At 41.1% G+C, this 22,766-nt stretch overlaps 1 protein-coding gene across 8 annotated transcripts in view; it reads right to left on the reverse strand.

The window, feature by feature from the left end:
- The window catches only part of SLC30A6 (solute carrier family 30 member 6), a 59,391-nt gene extending 39,479 nt beyond the window's left edge, over positions 1–19,912 (reverse strand). For 2 of the 8 annotated variants that reach the window (XM_063648847.1, XM_054475634.2), the window contains exons 1-2: positions 17,978–18,415; positions 12,616–12,702 (exon numbers count right to left, since the gene is read on the reverse strand). Coding sequence is in view for 4 of the 8 variants with exons in the window: in XM_063648848.1 (XP_063504918.1) it covers positions 6,410–6,529; positions 8,653–8,695; positions 9,866–9,950; positions 12,616–12,702; positions 18,388–18,390 (338 nt within the window). In the remaining 4 variants the exon portion in view is untranslated. Of the gene's footprint in view, positions 1–6,409; positions 6,530–8,652; positions 8,696–9,865; positions 9,951–12,615; positions 12,703–17,977 lie in introns of all 8 variants that reach the window. The other 6 variants (XM_063648848.1, XM_054475630.2, XM_054475631.2 and 3 more) reach the window with 6 other exon arrangements.
- Between the last annotated feature and the right edge of the window lie 2,854 nt (positions 19,913–22,766).

Below are 22,766 nucleotides of genomic sequence, written 5' to 3' on the forward strand. Positions count from 1 at the left end.
TACATCAAGTCAGTTAAGTAGAACCTAAACTCATACTTCCACTACACAATGTTATCCACCCTAAATGGTTTCAGTAACTGAAAATGCTAAAAAATGACACATATGATCAATTTTAACTTTGATACGCTTCATTTCATCTTTGTTAAAAGTTAAAATAAATATTAATAATACCTTGACAACATTTTGAGTGAGATAAAATTATGTTCATTTTCCAAGTATAGTAGATTCACTCTAAAACAAGTTATATATGAAATTGAGGTAACAACTATCTGCGTTAGACCCAATTAAATATGTTAGTTACCTGATTAATAAAAGGCATCCCTTTTTTTTTTTTTTTTTGAGACAGTCTCGCTCTGTTGCCCAGGCTGGAGTGCAGTAGTGCCATCTTGGCTCACTGAAACCTCTTCCTTCCGGGTTCAAGTGATTGTCCTGCCTCAGCCTCCCAAGTAGCTGTGATTACAGGCGTGCACCACCATGCCCAGCTAATTTTTATATATATTTTTTTAGTAGAGATGAGGTTTCGCCATGTTGGCCAGGCTGGTCTTGAACTCCCGGCCTCAAGTGATCCACCTGCCTTGGCCACCCAAAGTGCTGGGATTACAGGCGTGAGCCACCGCGCCTGGCCAAAAAGCCATCCTTATAATATACTCCTATCTCATGGATCTTGAAGACATCAAAGTATTTTGTAATCCTTAAATGGAAATATGAAAGGCTCCATGAAGCAGGGAGCTAACAGTCTGTCTCCCTAGCTCACAATTCCTCAATTCTCAGTTATTAACTATCCTTCATTTTTTTCTCCATCTATATTACAGCAGGAACTGATGTATGTTCTTTTTTCAGATGGAGTCTCACTCTATCGCCCAGGCTGGAGTGCAATGGCACGATCTCGGCTCACTGCAACCTCTGCCTCCCGGGTTCAAGTGATTCTCCTGCCTCAGCCTCCTGAGTAGCTGGGATTACAGGCATGCACCACCATGCCCGGCTAATTTTTGTATTTTTAGTAGAGATGGGGTTTCCCCATGTTGGCCAGGCTGGTCAGGAACTCCTGACCTTGTGATCCACCCACCTCGGCCTCCCAAAGTGCTGGGATTACAGGTGTGAGGCATCGTGCCTGGCTGTGAACTGGTATGTTCTTAACATGACCCTACTCCCTGGCCACAGCTGACTCATCCACAGATAGGCACCTGACGCAGGTAACCTAAGCTGCGACAAAATGCTGCTCTGGATTTGGAAGTAGGATTTGGAACTGGAACCAAGGCATTCCAGGCTTAATTTGGCTGCTTTCTTGAATGATGGAAATGCACATTTGAAAATTTGGAGTAGTATTTGTATTTCTATCCCTCAATTTGGGAGTAGGGAACGCTGACCTACAGGAAGAAAATAGCTCAACCATGTCCATGTACAGGGAACAGAGATGAGAGATAAAGAGAAGTTTGATTCTTACAGTGGGGCCCAGCTAAACCTCTGCCCTCAGATTCCATTAACACCCCTGAATCTGTAGAATTAAGTATCCTACACCTTTGCTTCCCCAATATAGCTCCAGTGGAAGTCTGATGGCTGCAATCAAAAGAGCCCTGGCTAACTCCTTGAGAGTACTTCACAATCATGACAGGGTTCATATAGTGTGCTAACCTCACTTCCAATTCATGTACGCAGCAAGAATATGGTATTTACATTGAAGTTAAGCAAATAATCTAGGTTGGTTTTGAATGGATGAATGATTTTTGAAACTGCATCGCATAAAGGCAGCCAAATGAGTTTCTGCAGTCAGAAATATACAATTAGGCCGGGCGTGGTGGCTCATGCCTGTAATCCTAGCACTTTGGGAGGTCAGGGCAGGTGGATCATTTGAAAGCCCAAGAGTACAAGACCAGCCTAGGCAACATGTCGAGACCCCGTCACCACAAAAATATACAAAAATTAGCCAGGTGTGGTAGTGAACACCTGTAGTCCCAGCTACCCCAGAGGCTGAGGTAGGAGGATCGCCTAAGCCCAGGAGATTGCAGCTGCAGTGAGCCATGACTATGTCACTGTACTCAGCCTGGGTGACAGAGTAATATCCTGTCTCAAAAAAAAAAAAAAGAAAAGAAAAGAAAAATGAAATATACAATTGAAGCTTCAATCATTAATTTATTATTTATTTATTTTTTGAGACGGAGTCTCACTTTGTCGCCCAGGTTGGAATGCAGTGGCACAATCCTGGCTCACTGCAACCTCTACCTCTCGGGCTCAAGCGATTCTCCCACCTCAGCTTTCCAAGTAGCTGGGATTACAAGAGTGCGCCACCATGCCCAACTCATTTTTTGGTATTTTAGTAGAGATGGGTTTTTACCATGTTGCCCAGGGTGGTTTCGAACTCCTGAGCTCAGGGAATCTGCCAGCCTTGGCCTCCCAAAGTGCTGGGATTACAGGCGTGAGCCACCTCGCCTGGCCAAAGCTTCAATTATTAATTGTAAAATTTTTCTTTGTAAATAATACTGTATAGATAAGATTTGTTAATAATAAGAAATCTGAAAAATTCAGTGTCTAAATATTAACTTTTGAAAATTTTACCCTTAAAAATGGATAAAAATCTGAAACTTTTTCTATAGTTCATCAATTTTAAGCAGTACATTTTCTTCACATCTTAATAATCCTCAAATCAGGGTTAGTCTTACAGTACATCACAGTTGAATTAGCAGCTTTTCTCTTGGGGACACATAAAATAAGTATTTGTCTTAAAACTGTTGGCATCTAATATTTGATGAAATATGGTACCCTGATCGAATTTACTTCCCATTACTACAAAAATCTAAAAAATCAGTACCCATTTATTAACAAATCATTCAATATGTTTGATTTTATTTATATGCGTAAATCATTTTAATTTCCATAGTTTAATAACACCACTTTGGTATTAATGTTCTCCAATAAAATATATTTCTACACCTCTTTGTAAAACAGTAGCATTTATTAACACTTAAAATTCTAAAATCAGATAACCACTTTCTTCTGTGTTTGGATATTAGTGAAGCTCTAAATGAATCTAAATCACACCTTTCATCTGAAACGTTATGTAGCGATAGCTAACTCATATGGCAGATTATGGGCCTCTAAAGAAAGAAACTTCTTCAAATTAAATGAAAAGATTTTCCTTATGAACCTTAAGACATTAGGGAAACATTATTACTTTAGATTTAAAATTTTACTATTTTTATTACCATTAGTTTATTGTTATCAAATATGGTTGGTAACATTAGTAACTATTCCCCAAAGTAACTTTTTAAAGTATATGCATGGGCTGAGCACAGTGGTTCAAGCCTGTAATCCCAGCACTTTGGGAGGTTGAGGCGGGAGGACCACCTGAGGTCAGGCGTTCAAGACCAGCCTGGCCAACATGGTGAAACCCCATCTCTACTAAAAATACAAAAATTAGCCGGGCATGGTGGTGGGCGCCTGTAATCCCAGTTACTCGGGAGACTAAGACAGGAGAATCGCTTGAGACCGGGAGGCGGAGGAGGCTGCATGCAGTGAGCCAAGATCGTGCCACTGCACTCCAGCCTGGGTGACAGGATGAGACCCTGTCTCAAAAATAAATAAATAAAATCCTTTTTTTTTTTTTTGAGACAGGGTATCAGTCTGTCACCAAGACCCAAGACTGGAGTACAGTGGTACAATCATAGCTCACTGCAGCCTTGACCTTTTGGGCTCAAGTGATCCTACTGCCTACTATTCAGTGAGTAGCTGGGATTACAGGTGTGTACCACCACACTCGGCTAATTTTTAAATTTTTTTGTAGAGAAGAGATTTCACTGTATTGCCCAGGCTGGTCTTGAACTCCTGGGCTCAAGCGGTCCTTTCACCTTGGCTTCTCAAAGTGCTGGGATTACAGACATGAACCACTGTGCCTGGCCTATAGGGTACCTCTCTGTCACTGAGGCTGGAGTACAGTGCTAAGATCATAGCTCTCTGCAGCCTCAAACTCCTGGGCTCAAATGTCCTCCTGCCTCAGCCTCCCAAAGCACTGGGATTACAGGCATGAGACACCACTCTTTGGCGGTAACGTATTTAAACTGCTTTTATTTATTTTTAAATTGGCATTTTATTTATATAATTAAAATTCAAAATTTACAAAAGAGATACATAGTGGGAAGATTTCAAACTTGTCTCCCTGCCAGAGTCTTCCTCTTCAAAGACACCGATTATTATCAGTTTGTTTATCTTTCCTATGTATATTTACGCAAATACAAGCAAATGAATGAGTGTGGTGTGTGGATGTGTATACATGTGTGTATTCTTATTCTTCCCCCTTTTTAATACAAATTGCAGCATACTATATACATTGTTGTGTATCTTGCTTTTTCCCCTCATTAGGACCTCTAAACCATAAAATGCTTTGACTTTATTGTTTAAGGCTACATAATATTTAATTACACAGATAAGTGGGTTCCCTATACCCAGCAGGATCGGTTTCATCTGTTGCTAGACATGCAAATTCTTGGGTCCTACCCTAGGCCTCCTGAATCAGTAACTCTGGAAATGAAGCAACATGTATTTTAACAAGACCTTCCAAGTAATTCTGATGTATGGTCAAGTTTGAGAATTCTACGATATGTACGTACCAAAATATGGGGTATACATGCCCCATTATTTCATCATTCATATACTGATTGTTTCCAATCTTTTGGACTCAATAACCTCATATGCAACTCATGTTTAACCACAGGAATATATCTACAGCATAAATTACTAGAAAAGGAACTGCTACGTTTAAGGTTATGGGCATTTATAAATTTAATTGATATTGCCAAATTGCCCTTGAGATGCTGCACCAATTTATATTCCCCCCAGCAACGTATAAAAATGCCTGTTTCCAGCCGGGACAGGTAGTTCACGTTTGTAATCCCAACACTTTGGGAGGGAAAGGCAGGAGGATCACTTGAGCCCAGAAATTTGAGACTTGCCTGGGCAACATAGGAAGACCTCATTTCTACAAAATATCAAAAAATTAGGCAGGTGTGGTGGCACAAGCCTGTGGTACCATCCACTCAGGAGGCTGAGCTGGATCATTTGAGCTTAGGTGGTAAAGGCTGAGACCGCAGTGAGCCGAGGTCAACCCACTGCACTCCAGCCTGAGAAAAAAAAAATGCCTGTTTAGCCAAAACAATCTTGAAAAAGAACAAAGCTGGAATATTCACACTTTCCAATTTCAAAACTTACTACAGAGCTGCAGTAATCAAGACTGATGGTACTGGCATAAAGGACAGACATACAGATCAATGTGACAGACCTGAGAATCCAAAAATAAACATTCACATTTACAGTGAACTGGTGTTTGTTGTTGTTGTTTTGTTTTTTGAGATGGAGTCTGGTTCTGTTGTCCATGCTGGAGTGCAATGGCGCGATTCCGGCTCGCTCACTGCAATCTCTGCCCCCCAGGTTCAAGCGATTCTCCTGCCTCAGCCTCCTGAGTAGCTGGGACTACAGGTGTATGGCACCATGCCTGGCTAATTTTTGTATTTTAGTAGAGATGGGGTTTTGTCATATTAGTCAGGCTGGTCTCAAACTCTTGACCTCAGGTGGTCCACCTGCCTTGGCCTCCCAAAATGCTGGGATTACAGGCATGAGCCACCACACTTGGCCCGTGAACTGGTTTTTGACAAGGGTGCCAAGACAATTCAATGGGGAAAGTAGTCTTTTCAACAAATGATGATAGGACAACTGGTTATCCACATGCAAAAGAATGAATCTGAACCCCCAACCTCACATCATTTAAAAAATTAACTCGGCCGGGTGCGGTGGCTCACACCTGTAATCCCAGCACTTTGGGAGGCCGAGGTGGGCGGATCACAAGGTCAGGAGATCGAGACCATCCTGGCTAATACGGTGAAACCCTGTCTCTACTAAAAATACCAAAAATTAGCCGGGCGTGGTGGCGGGTGCCTGTAGTCCCAGCTACTCGGGAGGCTGAGGCAGGAGAATGGCGTGAACCTGGGAGGCGGAGATTGTAGTGAGCCGAGATCGCACCACTGCACTCCAGCCTGGGCAACAGAGGGAGATTCCATCTCAAAAAAAAATAAATAAATAAGTCAAAATGGATCAAAGGGCACAGTGGCTCACGCCCATAATCTTAGCACTTTGGGAGGCGGAGGCAGGCAGATGACTTGAGTTTGGGAGTTTGAGACCAGCCTGTTCAATATGGGAAAACCCTGTCTCTACTAAAAATACAAAAATTAATTGGGCGTGGTGGCTCATGCCTGTAATCCCAGCACTTTGGGAGGCTGAGGCTGCAGTGAGCCAAGATCATGCCAATGCATTCCAGCCTGGGTGACAGTGAGACTCCATCTAAAAAAAACAAAAACAACAACAAAAAAAATCAAAGACCTAATTGTAAGAGCAAAAACTATAAAACTCTTAGAAGAAAACATACCTATTGCTCAGGCACAGTAGCTCACGCCTGTTATCCCAGCACTTTGGTAGGCCGAGGCGGGTGGACCACTTGAGGTCAGGAGTTTGAGACCAGCCTGGCCAAAATGGTGAAACCCCGGCTCTAATAAAAATACAAAAAATTAGCCGTGCATGGTGGTACATGCCTGTAGTCCCAGCTACTTGGGAGGCTGAGGCAAAAGAATCGCTTGAGCCAAGATCACACCACTGCACTCCAGCCTAGGTGACAGAGTAAGACCCTAACTCAAAAAAAAAAGAAAGAGTAACTATTGATATATGCTACAACAAAACAGAAAAGCATTGTGCTAAGAAGACAGTCATAAAGGACTGTATATTGTATGATTCCACTTATATGACATGTCCAGAGTAGGCAAATCTATCGAGAGAAAAAACTGATTAGTGGTTGCCTAGGGCTGGAGAAGAGAATGGAATGAGTGGGAGAATGGAATGACTGGAGAGTAACAGCTAAGGGGAGTGGTCTCTTTTTGAGATAAGGAAAATATTGCAGGTCAGGCGTGGTGGCTCACGCCTGCAATCCCAACACTTTGGGAGGCCAAGGTGGGCAGATCACTTGAGGTCAGGAGTTCGAGACCAGCCTGGCCAACACGGCGACACGCCGTCTCCACTAAAAATACAAAAATTTGCCAGGCGTGGTGGTGCATGACTGTATTCCCAGCTACTTGGGAGGCTGAGGCAAGAGAATAGCTTGAAACTGGGAGGTGAAGGTTGCAGTGAGCTGAGATCATGCCACTGCACTCCAGCCTGGGTGACAGAGTAAGATTTCGTCTCAAAAAAAAAAAAAAAAAGAAAATATTGTAAAGTTGATTACGGTGATTAATGCACAACTCTATATATGAAGAGACTAAAAGTCATTTTAAGGCATATGAATTAAAATATCTCAATAAAGCCTTTTTTTTTTTTTTTTTTTGAGATGGAGTCTCACTCTGTCGCCCAGGCTGGAGTGCAGTGCCGCAATCTCGGCTCACTGCAACCTCTGCCTCCCGGGTTCAAGCAATTTGTCCTGCCTCAGCCTCCCGAGTAGCTGGGACTACAGATGCCCACCACCATGCCTGGCTAATTTTTGTTATTTTTAGTAGAGACAGGGTTTCACCATATTGGCCAGGCTCGTCTCGAACTCCTGACTTTGTGATCCACGCTCCTCAGCTTCCCAAAGTGCTGGGGTTACAGGCGTGAGCCACTGAGCCCAGCCAAATAAAGCCATTTTTAAAAAAACAAAAGAGCACATTTCCCTATTACACTGAACGACACAGGTATACTCAAATTTTTTAAGCTTTCCCAACGTGACAGGCAAAACAGCATCTCAGAGTAATTTTAATTTGCATTTCTCTTACTGTTAGTGAAGATAAGCAACTTTTCATAAGTGTCATTTATATTTCCTTTTCTGTAAACCCTCTGTATGAATTATAATTTTTTTCTTCCTTTTCTTTTTCTTGGTCTTTGTCTTAAATTGTAGGGCCCTTTAAATGTTAGCAAAATTAGCCCTTTGAGGTATGAATTACAAATATCTTCTCAGGTTATTCTCTGTTTATGGTGACATCTGCTACTTAGAGTTTTTAACTTTAATATAATCAAATTTATAAATATTTTGTTTTTTGAGACTGAGTTTCACTCTCGTTGCCCAGGCTGGAGTGTGGTGGCACAATCTCGGCTCACTGCAACCTCCGCCTCCTGGGTCCAAGCACTTCTTATGCCTCACCCTCCCAAGTAGCTGGGACTACAGGCACACGCCACCATGCCTGGCTAATTTTGTATTTTTAGTAGAGACGGGGTTTCACCATGTTGGCCAGGCTGGTCTCGAACTCCTGACCTCAAGTGATCTACCCGCCTCAGCCTCCCAAAGTGCTGGAATTGCAGGCATGAGCCACCCCACCTGCCCTCTAATTACTGTTATGTCTCTAATTATTGTTGTTTATGTGTTTGTTCTATGTTGATAATTTTACTTATTTAGTAGATTAGTTTCTTTTAAGCAAAGAAAACTTCTTCATAGTCTATTTTTCTCTCCATAGATTCTCTCCATGGACATTTCATATAAATAAAATCATAAAATATGTGGTCCTTTATGACTGTCTTCATAGCATAGTGTTTTTATTGTTTTCTTGTACGATACCAGTAGTTGCTGTTTTTATTGCTGAATTGTATGGCTATACCACATTTCTACCAAGTTCCTTATTGGCTCCAAAACATTAAGATTTCCTAAAAACTTACCTAAAAAGATCAAAAATGGTCAGGTAAGTATAGGCAGTTAAAGCTGCAAAACAACAAAAAAATGATTAAAATATTACTGACCCCTCTAAAAAAATACAGCAAGTTACCAAAATTATTTCTACCGGGGTATCCATTATCAAAAAAACTTTTGAGTCACTGGCCAACCTCATATATTGGCAGTTATCTAGTAAATTTGATAAATATATGTAGCTAAAGTTGGTTGGTAGAAAAGCTTACTTCCCAACCTGATTTCTCCATTAGGAAAAATGAAGCAATGAACGTTCAAAAGCCCTGTTACCATTTTTCTGCCTGCTTCTGTAATCTCAGCACTATTTCAAATGTATTGCTTGAATAACCGAACAAAAGAACAATGCAATAAAAAACATAAAAAGTTAAGATACAAGAAAAAAATTACAGAATTTCCTTTTTAAGGAAAAGCCAAGAAACCTCAAAATCTAACTTACAAACTGCATAAATTAAAGTTTTAATCTATTACATTAAAAACAAATCTCCAGCCAGGCACGGTGGCTTACAGCTGTAATCCCAGCACTTTGGGAGGCTGAGGCGGGTGGATCATAAGGTCAGGAGATCGAGATCATCCTGGCCAACATGGTGAAACCCTGTCTCTACCAAAACTACAAAAATTTGCTAGGTATGGTGGTACGTGCCTGTAATCCCAGCTACTTGGGAGGCTGAGGCAGGAGAATCGCTTGAACTAGGGAGTTGGAGGATGCAGTGGGCCAAGACCACACCACTGCACTCCAGCCTGGCGACAGAGTGAGACTCCGTCTCAAAAAAAAAAAAAAAAAAAATTATCCAAATAGATTTAATGATTTAAAAAAAATAACAGCTTATTTAAAATGAAAATGGCCAGGCATTGTGGCTTACGCCTGTAATCCCAGCACTTTGGGAGGCTGAGGTGGGTAGATCGTTTGAGCTCAGGAGTTTGAGACCAGCTTGGGCAACATGGCGAGAACCCATTTCTGTTTTAAAATATATTTTAAAAGGAAAAAAACTTAAAAAAAAATTACAGTCCTAACAAATGAACAAAAGTTTACAGTTTACAGGGAAGTTTTAAATATAGTCCCTTATTTAAATCATTTGAGTTATATACATTTCAGAATAATATATTCTATGTAAGATATACCTTTATTTCCAATGAGAAAAATAAAAGTGAAAATAACAACTCCATAAAAATACAAAGGTGACATACCTATGCTATTAGTAGAACTGCACCACATAAGCAGGAAGCCAGTACATATCAAGTTTATTACACCAAAGAGCAGTATCTTCCAGGACTGTGAAAATAAAAATCACTCTTATGTGTACAGAAGTGATAAATTTCACGGGGTCTGTTCAAGTTGCTACAATTTATACTCTGATATTCAAAGGAATAAACATAACTCCCTTCAAAAAGTCTGTGTCACACTTTCTACATCTACCAAAATTGTCATCAGCTAAGTTATTATAGTATACAAGTTTAAAAGAATAATTCCAGAAGGAGAGTTGTTTAAGAGAAAATAAATACTGACATAGAAATTCTCAAATAGTTGAGAAAAATATATACATATGCATATCATTTTGTCTCTATAAGTACATATTATAGAGACAATGATGAAGCAAATGGGGCCAAATATAAGCAACTGGTGAATCTGAATAAAGTGCACAATGATGTTCCTAAAAGTTACTAATCTTGTCCAGGTGCAATGGCTCACGCCTGTAATCCCAGCACTTTGGGAGGTCGAGGCGGGTGGAGGTCAGGAGTTCAAGATCAGCCTAGTCAATAATGTGAAACCCCGTCTCTACTAAAACAAAAAATCAGCCAGGCATGGTGGCAGGCACTTGTATTTCCACCTACTTGGGAGGCTGAGGCAGGAGAATCGCTTGAACCAGGGAAGTGGTTACAGTAAGACGAGATTGTGCCACTGCACTCCAGCCTGGGAGACAGAGTGACTCTGTCTCAGAAAAAAAAAAAAAAAAAAAAAGTACTGACCTTGGCTGTTCAACATTAACCAAGTAAGGTGAGAAATAAGGAAAAATCTTGATTTTGGCAACACAGAGGTTTTTGGTTACCTTGTAAAAGCTGTTTATGTGAATTAGTGGGCACAAGTACCTAACTGGTATGTGTTTAATAATGATGGGGAGAAGAGAAGGTGAACACAGTGTACTGATAATTCTTTCAAGTAGGTTTGCTATAAAAGGAAGCTGAGAAATGAAGCAGCCCTGAGAGTGGAACTTTATAACATGTAATTACGATGCAAGAAAGAGGAGAATGATGCATGATGCAAGAAAAACGATGCAAGAGACAGAACAATTATCGGGACATCATCTTTCAGTAGGCAACAAGTGACAGGATTGGCTTTATAGAGGAGAACTGAAAGCTTGTCCAGAGAAATAGGAGGGAAGGCAGAGTGATGGCTGATGTGCTAATGATAGGATGTAGAAGTTTTCTTCTGATTACTTCTTTTCCCTTGGTGAAACAGGAAGCAAGATCATCAGGTTAGGGTGAGGATGAAGAAGGTATTAGAAGCTTGAGGATAGAAATGAAAGAACATCGTATGAAACAGCCATCTAGGAAATTGGAAAATTGAATGAACAAAGGAAATATAAAATGAAAGAAATACAGGCAGCACTAATGGTCTGTCTGATCATGAATTCAAAGTGAGACCAGTCACATGGTTTTGTTTCTCTCAGGTTACATTCAGTTGCTTAGATGCAAGTACAGAGTAGAAAGAAAGTGAACTTAATGAAGGTTAAGGATTTTCCAAGAATTAAGACAGAGGGAAGGGGAGCACAAAAGAGTTGAGAACATATAAAAGAAAATGATACTAGCTGGGAGTGGTGGTGTACCCCTGTAATCCCAGCTACTCAAGAGGCTGAGGAAGGAGGATCCCTTGAGCCCAGGAGTTCAAGACCAGCCTGGATAATTTAGCAAGATTCCATCTCAAAAAAAAGAACAAAAAGGAGGGAAATGATAATGATGAAGCATAGAATCTAAGTTGGATAAGGAAGCAAATGAGGATAATGGAGTTGAAAAATAGTGAAAATATGGCAGAGTTTCAATTGGAGTGCCCATTGGTACTGCTTATTATTGTTTCATTGAAGCTGGCTTTACTTAAAAGTCACCAAATATTTACTGAATGCTTGTATTGTACTTCTACAAAAAGGTGAGCAAAATAGAGACAGTCACTTCCCTCAGAGAGTTTATCATTTAGACAACAATGAGAAGCATGAAACACAGTAACTAGAAGGTTTACATTGGTGGCCTAAAAGGATGGCAATTACATCTTTTTATTTACAGTCGCAAAACATATTTTTCTTGCCCTACATTAAAAATGAGAAAACATGGGCCAGGCATGGTGGTTCACGCCTGTAATCCCAGCACTTTGGGAGGCTGAGGCGGGCGGATCACCTGAGGTCGGGAGTTCGAGATCAGCCTGACCAACATGGTGAAACCCCATCTCTACTAAAAATACAAAAAATTAGCCGGGTGTGGTGGCCCATGCCTGTAATCCCAGCTACTTGGGAGACTGAGGCAGGAGAATCGCTTGAACCCGGGAGGCAGAGGTTGCGGTGAGCCAAGATCATGACATTGCACTCCAGCTTAGGCAACAAGAGTGAAACTCCATCTCAAAAAAAATAAATAAAAGAGAAAACATGGCTTTAGACTGGATCCATTTAATTTTTTGAAAACTTAATAACAAAAAGCAACCATAAAACCATTTTTCTTTAAAACACTTCAGAATTAGAATCAAAACTTTAACAGAAGCTCCCTACCAAAGTAAAACAATTTAACACCAAACAACTGCAATTTTACACTAAAAAAATAGTTTTCCAACATAGAAAAATGAAAACAGTGTGGCGGGATCAGGAGTGATTTCTATTGGCCTTAAAAATTATCTTTCTTCAATGTTATAATGTTGTTTGTGCAATAATTAAAATTGGGGTTAAGGAATAACTTACCCTTCGGTCAGCTGCTACAAGTCTAAATTCCCGTAACAACTTGCCAAAAAAGGATCTTTGTGGTTTTCGAAAGAGATGAATTGTCCCCTTTCAAACAAACATATACAAATCAGCATTTAAGTATTTAATCGTCTTCAGAGTTCCTATGATATGATATAGTGGTTCCTATGATATAGTATGAGATAGTGGTAATAATAACCAATATTTATTAAGTACTCAATATACACCAAGCACTTATTCTAGACACTTTATGTGTATTTATGGATTTAATATTCACAATAAACCTATGTGGTGGAGACAACTTTTAGTAAGTCATCCAAAGTCACAGAGCTAGTAAATGGCTGAGCAGAAATTCAAACCCAGGCTTTTTAGCTCCAGACCACACTCTTTATTTTTAAATGGATAAGGCAACTTGAACTGAAAAAGACATAGTTTGCCAAATAGCTCTACTGGAAATTTCTACTGAAAATTCACCTAATTAAAGCTATATATGTGGTTGTGCTTGGGGCTCATGCCTGTAATCCCAGCACTTTGGGAGGCCGAGGCAGAGGGATAACTTGAGGCCAGGAGTTTGAGACCAGCCTGGCCAACATGGAAAAACCGTCTCTACTAAAAATATAAAAATTAGCTGGGTGTGGTGGTGCACACCTGTAATACCAGCTACTCAGGAGGCTGAGGCATGAGAATCTCTTGAGCCTGGGAGGTGGAGTTTGCAGTGAGCCAAGATCATGCCACTGCACTCTAGCCTGGGTGACAGAGTGAGACTCTGTCTCAAAAAGAAAGTAAGTTCAGGAAACTATTATAGTAAAACCCCTGAGATTCTCTCTTAGGCATTCAGTCAAAGTATCTGACATCCTGGCTAGCCTCCCTGGCCCCTGCTAGTATACAGTTTGGGGATAGTAAAGATAGGGCTCACCAATGAGAGAGGAGACCAAGTGGCAACTAGAGGGGATTAACCACCCAAGTTTAGGAAATCATATGGGAAAGCCTTAGCAGAACGGAGAGTTCAAACACATATGAGAAATTAACTTATGAGAAAAGCAGTATCCAATATCAGTGGGAGAAAATATAAGCCAGTCAATAAATGGTATTTTGATCAAGGTAATGTTTCACCCTTACCATACTCCTTACTCTGTTGTTATTTTTAAAAATAAAATACAGAGGCCGGGTGCGGTGGCTCAAGCCTGTAATCCCAGCACTTTGGGAGGCCGAGGCGGGCGGATCACGAGGTCAGGAGATCGAGACCACGGTGAAACCCCGTCTCTATTAAAAATACAAAAAATTAGCCGGGTGCGGTGGCGGGCGCCTGTAGTCCTAGCTACTCAGGAGGCTGAGGCAGGAGAATGGCGTGAACCCGGGAGGCGGAGCTTGCAGTGAGCCGAGATTGAGCCACTGCACTCCAGCCTGGGCGACACAGCGAGACTCCGTCTCAAAAAAAAAAAAAAAAAAAAAAAAAACCAGAATTATAGAGTACTTGACTGAAGAAAGTCTAGATGTATTATTTTATAATCTGGGAGTTGGGGGAAGCCTTTCTTAATAGGGCATAAAACCCAAGAAGCTCTAAAGGAAAAAAATTGATTGATTTTACTATATAATTTCATGGGCGAATGTAATACCCTAAAGGGGGAAAAAAGCTTTAAGAAGGTCAAACTGAAAAAAAATTGTAATTCATAACAGACAATAGGCCAATTTTCTCTATACACAAAGAGCTTCCACAAACTATTTTTAAAAAGATGAATAACTCAGTTTTAAAAGTTACACATTTATAAAGCTGGCCAAATCAATACCTGCTCATTATTCACATTTGCTTTTGCAACTTTGTATTGTTAATGTGAAATCATGATTTCTGTTGATACTTTAAAAATAAAAATGGTATGCCTCTCCCTATACACAGTCACATCCATCTCTTGAACCTCAGTTCCAGCTGCTTTTGAGGAGGACAGTCTGATTTTAAATATAGGCTACACGGCAAACACGATATTCACTCTATTGCAGCCCCATCCTGTGGCGAAGGAGTAGCTGGGACTACAGGTGCCTGCCACCACGCCCTGCTAATTTTTTTTTGTATCTTTAGTAGAGACGGGGTTTCACCGTGTTAGCCAGGATGGTCTTGATCTCCTGACCTCGTGATCTGCCCGCCTTGGCCTCCCAAAGTGCTGGGATTATAGGCGTAAGCCACCGCGCCCAGCCAATAAATATATATATATTTTTCTTGGCTGGCCATGGTGGCTCACGCCTGTAATTCCACCACTTTGGGTGACTGAGTCAGGAGGATCATTTGAGCCCAGGAGTTCAAGACCAGCCTAGGAAATAAATACTGAGACCCTGTCTCTACAAAAAAATTGAAAAGAAAAAAATTAGCCAGGCACGGTGTTACATGCCTGTAGTCCCAGCTACTCAGGACACCAAGGCGGAAGGATCACGTGAGCCCAGGAAGTCAAGCAGTGAGCCATGATCACACTTCACTCCAGCCTGGGCAACAGAGCCAGACCCCATCTCTAAATAAATAAATAAATAAATAAATGAATGTACATATGTATAAATATTATATATCTGTGTATGTACATATGTATATATATTCTTTGCTTAAAGAATTACGTGTGAGTTATTTTGGTTCCAAAGATTTAAAAAATTCTCCTTAATACTGTTATTTTGGACATCTTCTGTTTAACCCTAGCCAACTTTAAGTTTCAGGTTAAGAGAATCAACAAGGTTTCTAAGAGGCAGAAAGCCACTTCTGATGCCATCCTGACAACGAAAATAAAACAAAAATCCTAATGTCATATCACTCTTCCCAAAATTATATTGGCTCTCCTTTGCCATCAGAATAAACTCCAAACTTTACAACCTGAATTTCCAGGTTTTCAATGACTTAGCCTGTTTCTTTCCAGTCTTATCTCTTACTCCAGATAGAAACCCTCAACTTCAGTTAAACTGGTCTACTCTTTTGTCTCATGACCACTCTTGCGTGAAAAGGCCAGATCTGTCTAACCCAAGCTCTTATTCATATAATGACAAACAAGTAATAGATTAAGAGTATTAGAGTGGGGCACAGAGTACTTAGTTTCATGTTTCACTTCTTAAATGAAGTCTTCCTAGATCATTCCAAACTATAGTGTTTTTTATGTCACTTATTTTGCATTAACCAAAGTAAAGCCTTCAACTTGTTACATTGCTTTGCAATTTTTTAGTAACTTCACTAATGACAAGGGCTATTTTTCTTTATATTTTGTTTTTATATACTTATATTTTTAATATTATATATATTATTTATATTTTCTAAGAAAGCACTGTTTTCACACAGCATGTTAATAAACACAAAACCTTTTTCTCACTATCTTATTTTAAAATATTTATTTTAGAAAATAAACCTTAAATACTGTTTCCCTGCATGACTAATACTAATGTTTCAAGCATAAAGATATAGTGCCATAGGTTTTCAGTGCTTTATAAAACAGACGTTTTATTTGTATTTTTCATTATATTTTCTAAGAAAGTACTGTTTTCACATAGCATGTTCTTAATAAACACAAAACCTTTTCTCAATATCCTTTAAAATAAACCTTAAATACTGTTTCCCTGAATGACTAATACTAATGTTTCAAGCATAAAGGTATATAGTGCCATAAGTTTTCAGTGTCTTATGAAACAGATGTTTATTGAAAACTTCCTCTGGGCCAGGCACTGTACAAAGAGCTCTGGGAATACTAGAGTGAAACACATAGGTCCTGCTCTCAATGAGCTTACAGTCTAAAAAGTGAGAAAGACAAATAATACACAACTTTAACATAGTCTGTAAGGATTACAGATGTTACTGGTAAAAAGCACAAGAGATTCAAGTTTTACTTTCTTAAATTAGGGCTGTGAGTTAATGAAGGTGTATAATCTGAAAGACCTCTGAATTTTAAGTCTCTTATTCCTTTATCTTCAACTCCCTTCAAATCATCAGTATTATAGGCAAGTTTCTATTGTATGTATTCGTTTTGTGCAGCTTTATGTAACATAACTGGTGTGTGTGTGTGTGTGTGTGTGTGTATAAAAGCACAAGGTACCACTAGAGCACAAAGGAGAAGCAACTAACAGGATACTGGAACATGGGGGAAAGGCTCATGAAAAATAATTGAGGATATATAAGGGTTATTCTGATAAGGACAGCCGGTAGAGGACAGAGAACAATTCTGGGGATGGAAGAGCATATGCAAATTAGGTACAAAGGCTCAATTCATACAGCATGATTTGCAAGCTATTCACTGTGGCTGAAATACGGATGTTGCAAACATGTATGCATTAAAAAAAAAAAAAGAGGCTGTGACCGGGCACCGTGGCTCACGCCTGTAATCCCAGCACTTTGGGAGGCAGAGGCGTGAGGATCACCTGAGGTCAGGAGTTCGCGATCAGCCTGACCAACATGGAGAAACCCCGTCTCTACTAAAAATACAAAATTAGCCAGGCGTGGTGGCGCATTCCTGTAATCCCAGCTGCTCGGGAAGGTGAGGCAGGAGAATCGCTTGAACCCAGGAGGCGGAAGTTGTGGTGAGCCGCGATCGCGCCATTGCACTCCAGCCTGGGCAACAAGAGCGGAACTCCGTCTCAAAAACAACAACAAAAAAAGAGGCTGTAAAAGTAAGAAGCTTGATAATGAGTGGCTTTGTATGCCATGCTAAACAAGACTTTATCTTGAGTGCTATAGTAAAAAAAAGGAGAAAATTTGAGTAAGGGAGTGATGTGGTCAAATTTTAGAAATATAACTCTGGCTACAGGCTGCACAATGGTGAATGTTTTGAAGAAGAGCGTAACTGAAGGCTATTTGAGCATCAGCCAAAAAGGGTAAACTTTTACCCATTTTCTGTGTGCAAAAGGATTACAGAAAATTTACAAAACATAAAGTGTGTGAATAAGGCATTTTCCTGACCATATCCACTTAAGTAAAAAACTTAGTACAGTGACAAAAGCTTAGGCACAGAAATGTGGTCTCTTTCTCATACGTAAGCTATCAATAAGCACTCCATAAATTTTTCTAATAAATGCATTTTCAAAAGGCACACACCACTTGGACACTCGAAATCCCAACCAACTGCTTATCTTTAAAGTTCAGAGCTATATATTCGAGCTCTAAAGGCAAAGAATGACTAATTCTAACAAATTTGAGAGAAAACACCATATCCCAACAACCATAACGTCTACTGGGTCTTCCATTAGTTTCTACAGACCCAGAAATAAAGCAGCAATAAGATGTCCTACCAACACCTTGACTTTCTGTAGTTATTGCGCTTATGAAACTTGCTGCCGCAATCAGGCTACTTAATATTTAGTAAAGCCAAGTTGCAGAGTGAGGCGTCTGCCTTAAAACCCTATTACTAACCTTTTTTTTCTGCTGGCGTTATCGCCACTGGTCTAAGAATCACGATTACAGTTGTTGCTGTGGACTTGTTTTCAGATCTTTTGTTGGTGGTCTAGTTGTTGACGCTGGCAAAGACTTTTATTACATTAAAGAAATCTCGGCAGAGGGAAGTCAGAAACTCGCCAGGAGCTGAAAGCCCTGCCTGCAGCGGGGCCTAGATCGTGAGCGCCTGCGGAACAGGTGAGGGACCGAAAGGGGCCAGAACTCTGAGGGGAACATTTTGGGAGACAGCCGCTCCTGCCAAAGGGGCCCGACTTCAACTCCAATGACCCCTCCTCTGGGTGGCTGAGGGATTTCAAGGCCGCTTCGGGACCAAATAAGATAAACCGAATCAGCTACAGCCGAAACCCTCACCCCAACAGCCAACTCACCATGATAAGGAGCTGCACAGCTCCGGCCGGAAGCCGTTCTGGGTGCTCGAGTTTTCCCAGAACGGAAGGGGTGGGGCACCAGTGGGCGATTGGCTGTGAGGAAAGCGTGGGAGGAAGTGCGTGCTCTGGCCTCCGGGTTCCGTCCCCTTCCCGGCTGTCCCTGCACTCCGTGGCGGTAGGCGGCTAGAAGGGCTCCTTCTGAGCTCTCCGAGGGATTGGTCGGGACCTGAAGCGTTGAGGTGAAGGGCAAGGCAAGGAGCAACGAGGACTTTTTCTTATGTTGGAAAAATTTCGTTGAGTGATGAAGCGCTTTTACCTGTATGATTTAACCTTATGAAAATAGACAGTATTCTAGTTTTACAAGTGAGGAAAGAAGATTAAGAAACTTGCCTTCGCCGGGCGTGGTGGTTCACTCCTGTAATCCCAGCACTTTCGGCGGCAAGGCAGGCGGATCACTTGAGGTCAGGAGTTTGAGACCAGCCTGGCCAACATGGCGAAACCCCGGCTCTACTAAAAATGCAAAAATTAGCTGGGCGTGGTGGCGCGCGCTTGTAATCCCAGCTACTGTGGAGGCTGAGGCAGGAGAATCGCTTGAACCCAGGAGGCGGGGGTTGCAGTGAGCCGAGATCGCGCCACTACCCTCCAGCCTGGGCGACAGCGCGAGACTCCGTCTCAAAAGAAAAAGAAACTTGCCTTGAGTCCTACATATAGTTTGCTGTAGTAGCAGAATTTGAACTCGGACCGACTGAATGGTCTGCTTAATAAAATGCTATTTGGATTCTCTATAAAATTAATAATATAGAAGTAATGTTAATTAGAGAAAACTTGGAAAATATTAAATTCATTCGATAAAGATTGAATATGTAGCACGTGTGTTTGTCAGGTACTGGTCTCGTGAAAATTATATTCTGGTAGGGAAGACAGAAAAGAAGTAGGGATAAAGAAATTTTTAAAAGATATTCATAAGTAGTGTCGTGTAGAAAACTGGGTACAGGTTGAGTATCCTTCATCCCAAATGCTTAGGACCAGAACTGTTTCAGATTTTGGCTCCTTATCTTGGGGAAGGGGCCAGAGTCTAAACTTGAAATTCATTTATGTTTCGTATACACCTTATACACATAGCCTCAGGGTAACTTTATGCAGTTTTAAAAATTGTGTGTGTATCAAACACAATTTTGACTACAACTTTTCACATGCGGTCAGGTGTGGAATTTTCCACTGTGGCATCATGTTGAAGATCAAAAAGTTTTGATTTTGGAGCATTTTAATTTCAGATGGTTGGATTAGGGATGCTGAACATGTAATGGTATACAGAACAACTGAGTAGGTGTGGTGCTCACATCTGTAATCCCAGCACTTTGGGAGCCCTAGGTGGGCGAATCACGAGGTCAGGAGTTTGAGACCAGCCTGGCCAACATGGTGAGACCCTGTCTGTACTAAAAATACAAAAAATTAGCTGGGCATAGCGGCGGGCGCCTGTAATCCCAGCTACTAAGAAGGCCGAGGCAGGAGAATTGCTTGAACCCGGGAGGCAAAGGTTGCAGTGAGCCGAGATCGTGCCCCTGCTCTCCAGCCTGGGCAACAGTGCAAGACTTCGTCTCAAAAAAATAAATAAGAAATAAAAAATAAATAAAATCGTAGGTATTATCATCTATCTACAATTTGTTCTCCACACTGCAGCCGCAGTAATCTTTTTTAGTAGAGGAGAGGTCTTGCTATGTTGCCCAGGCTGGTCTGGAACTCCTGGGCTCAAGTGATCCTCCTGCCTCAGCCTCCCAAAATGCTAGCATTACAGGCATGAGCCAACACCCCTGTCCTATACCTAGGATTTAATGAGCATTCAATATGTGGTAGGCAGTATTCTAAGAATTTGAGGCCAGGCACAGTGGCTTATGCCTGTAATCCCAGCACTTTGGGAGGTGGAGGCAGGCAGATCACTTGAGGTCAAGAGTTTGAGAAGCCTGGCCAACATGGCAAAACCCCGTTTCTACTAAAAATACAAAACTTAGCCGGGTGTGGTGGCAGGCACCTGTAATCTCAGCTACTCGGGAGGCTGAGGCAGGAGAATTGCTTGAACCCAAGAGGCGGAGGTTGCACTGAGCTGAGATGGAGCCTGGGTGAGAGTGAGACTCCATCTCAAAAAAAAAAAAAAAAAAAAAAAGGCTGGGTACAGTGGCTCATGCCTGTAATCCTAGCACTTTGGGAGGCCAAGGTGGGTGGATCACGAGGTCAGGTTTTTGAGACTAGCCTGGCCAACAAAGTGAAACCCCGTCTCTATTGAAAATAGCCAGGTGTGGTGGCAGGAGCCTGTAATCCCAGCTACTCAGGAGGCTGAGGCAGGAGAATCACTTGGACCTGGGAGGCAGAGGTTGCAATCGGCCGAGATCGTGCCATTGCACTCCAGCCCAGGCGACAGTGCAAGACTGTCTCAAAAAAAAAAAAAAAAAAAAAGCACGATTATGTGTTAGCTCATTTAATCCTGTGGTTAGTATATTCACTTTATTCAATCAAGTCTTTGGTGTGCAACCAATCTACCATCTCTGCTGACACCCTTACCCCATATGGACACTCCTTTCTGTGCTTGATCTTATTCCTCATTCCAGGTTGCCCCTATCCACCATGTGAATAACTGCCTCAATCTGTCCCTGACACCTCATACCTAGCTGTCCATCATTGTAGACACTGTCTTCACCCTATTAGGTCTCTGACACCCAAATTTGGGCTTCTATAGGTCCCCTCTACCCAATGTAAGCACATTGATCTGAACCACTGTGCAAACACGTGCCTGAGACTGCTATCCCCAGAAAGGCCTGCTGGCAAGGTTGGCCTTTGCCAGGCATCTGGGAACTTGAATTTGAGGGGAGATAGCCTCTATTCCCTAACAAGCTTAGTATGTCTAACAGTGAGGCGTAACACTTTCACATGCTGTCACTTGTTGCTGGAGTGACATCTGTGTGACTTCATAAAGAGAGAACCCTTAGAAGCTGGTGCTTGGTTTCCTCTGGACTTCACTTAATTCCTTTTTTCCCTTTGCTGAATTTGCTTTATATCCTTTTGCTCTAATAAATCATTGTTGGGAGTAAGACTATATGCTGAGTCCTGTGAGTGCTCCTAACGAATCATCAAACTTGCACATAGTCTTGAGGGCTTAACCACCTAATGACTTTAAAACAATAGTTCCAGCAGGGTGTGGTGGCTCTGCCTGCCTGTAATCCCGGCACTTTGGGAGGCCGAGGCAGGAGGATCACTTGAGCCCAGGAGTTTGAGACTACAGGGAGGTATGATTACGCCACTGCTGTCCAGCCTGGGGCAACAGAGACTCTGTCTCTAATAAAAACAACCCCCAACCCCCTGAAAAATCTACAACAGTTCAGGAAGGAGGAAGGTAAGCAATTTAGTGACATTACTTAATTTCAGCTCTACCATCTCATTGTTTTATCTTACAGTTCTTTGCTGTTTTTCTTTCCTTGATTTCATTTGACTAATCACATAATTCTTAGTGACCCATTTTATCTTCTCTAATGGCTTTTTAGATCTACTGCACCCCAGTGATGGGGTGAGAGATTACAAAATGCATTCTTATCACAATCTACCTTACACTAATGATATCTCATTTTGTGTACAATGTAGTAACATTATCTCAATATAATTACATTTATTGCCCTCTCTGACCCTTCATGCTATTTCTGTCCTATATTTTACTTATACATATATTATAAACACTGCAATACTATTTTTGTTTGCTTTAAATAGCAATGATATTTAGAAAAATAAAAAAGAAAAATGTCTTTCTTATTTACCAACATGTTTATCATTTCAAAATTCTTAATTCCATCCTGGAGATACAGGTTCTCATTGGGAAATCCATTTACTGATAAGTCCATCCAAGGAAAATTTTAATTTCAGATACTACGTTTTTCACTTCAGATTTATATTTTACTTCAGCCTGAAGAATTTCTTAAAGCATTCTGTATAAAGTCAGTCTGCCAGCAACAAATTCTGTTTTCCTCTGGAAAAGATTTTGTCTTAAGTTTTTCAAGAGATAGGGACTCACTCTGTCCCCCAGGCTGGAGTGCAGTAGCACGACCACAGCCCATGCCCAGCTAATTTTATTTTTTTGATGGGGTTCTCACTAGGTTGCCCAGGCTGGTCACTCATGGCCTCAAGGGATTCTCCTGTCTCAGCCCCCCAGAGTGTTGGGATTACAAGCATAAGCCACTGAGCCTGGCCATTGCCTTAACATCTTGAAGGATATTTTAACTGGATACAGAGTTTTAAGTTAACCTTTGTTTCATCTTTGCACCTTAAAGATGTCATTCCATCATTTTCTTAATTCCATCATTTCTGATGAGGTTAGCCATCACTCTTGTTTATCTGAA

Source organism: Pongo pygmaeus, chromosome 12 (assembly GCF_028885625.2).
Source record: "Pongo pygmaeus isolate AG05252 chromosome 12, NHGRI_mPonPyg2-v2.0_pri, whole genome shotgun sequence".
NCBI classification, from domain to species: Eukaryota; Metazoa; Chordata; class Mammalia; order Primates; family Hominidae; genus Pongo; species Pongo pygmaeus.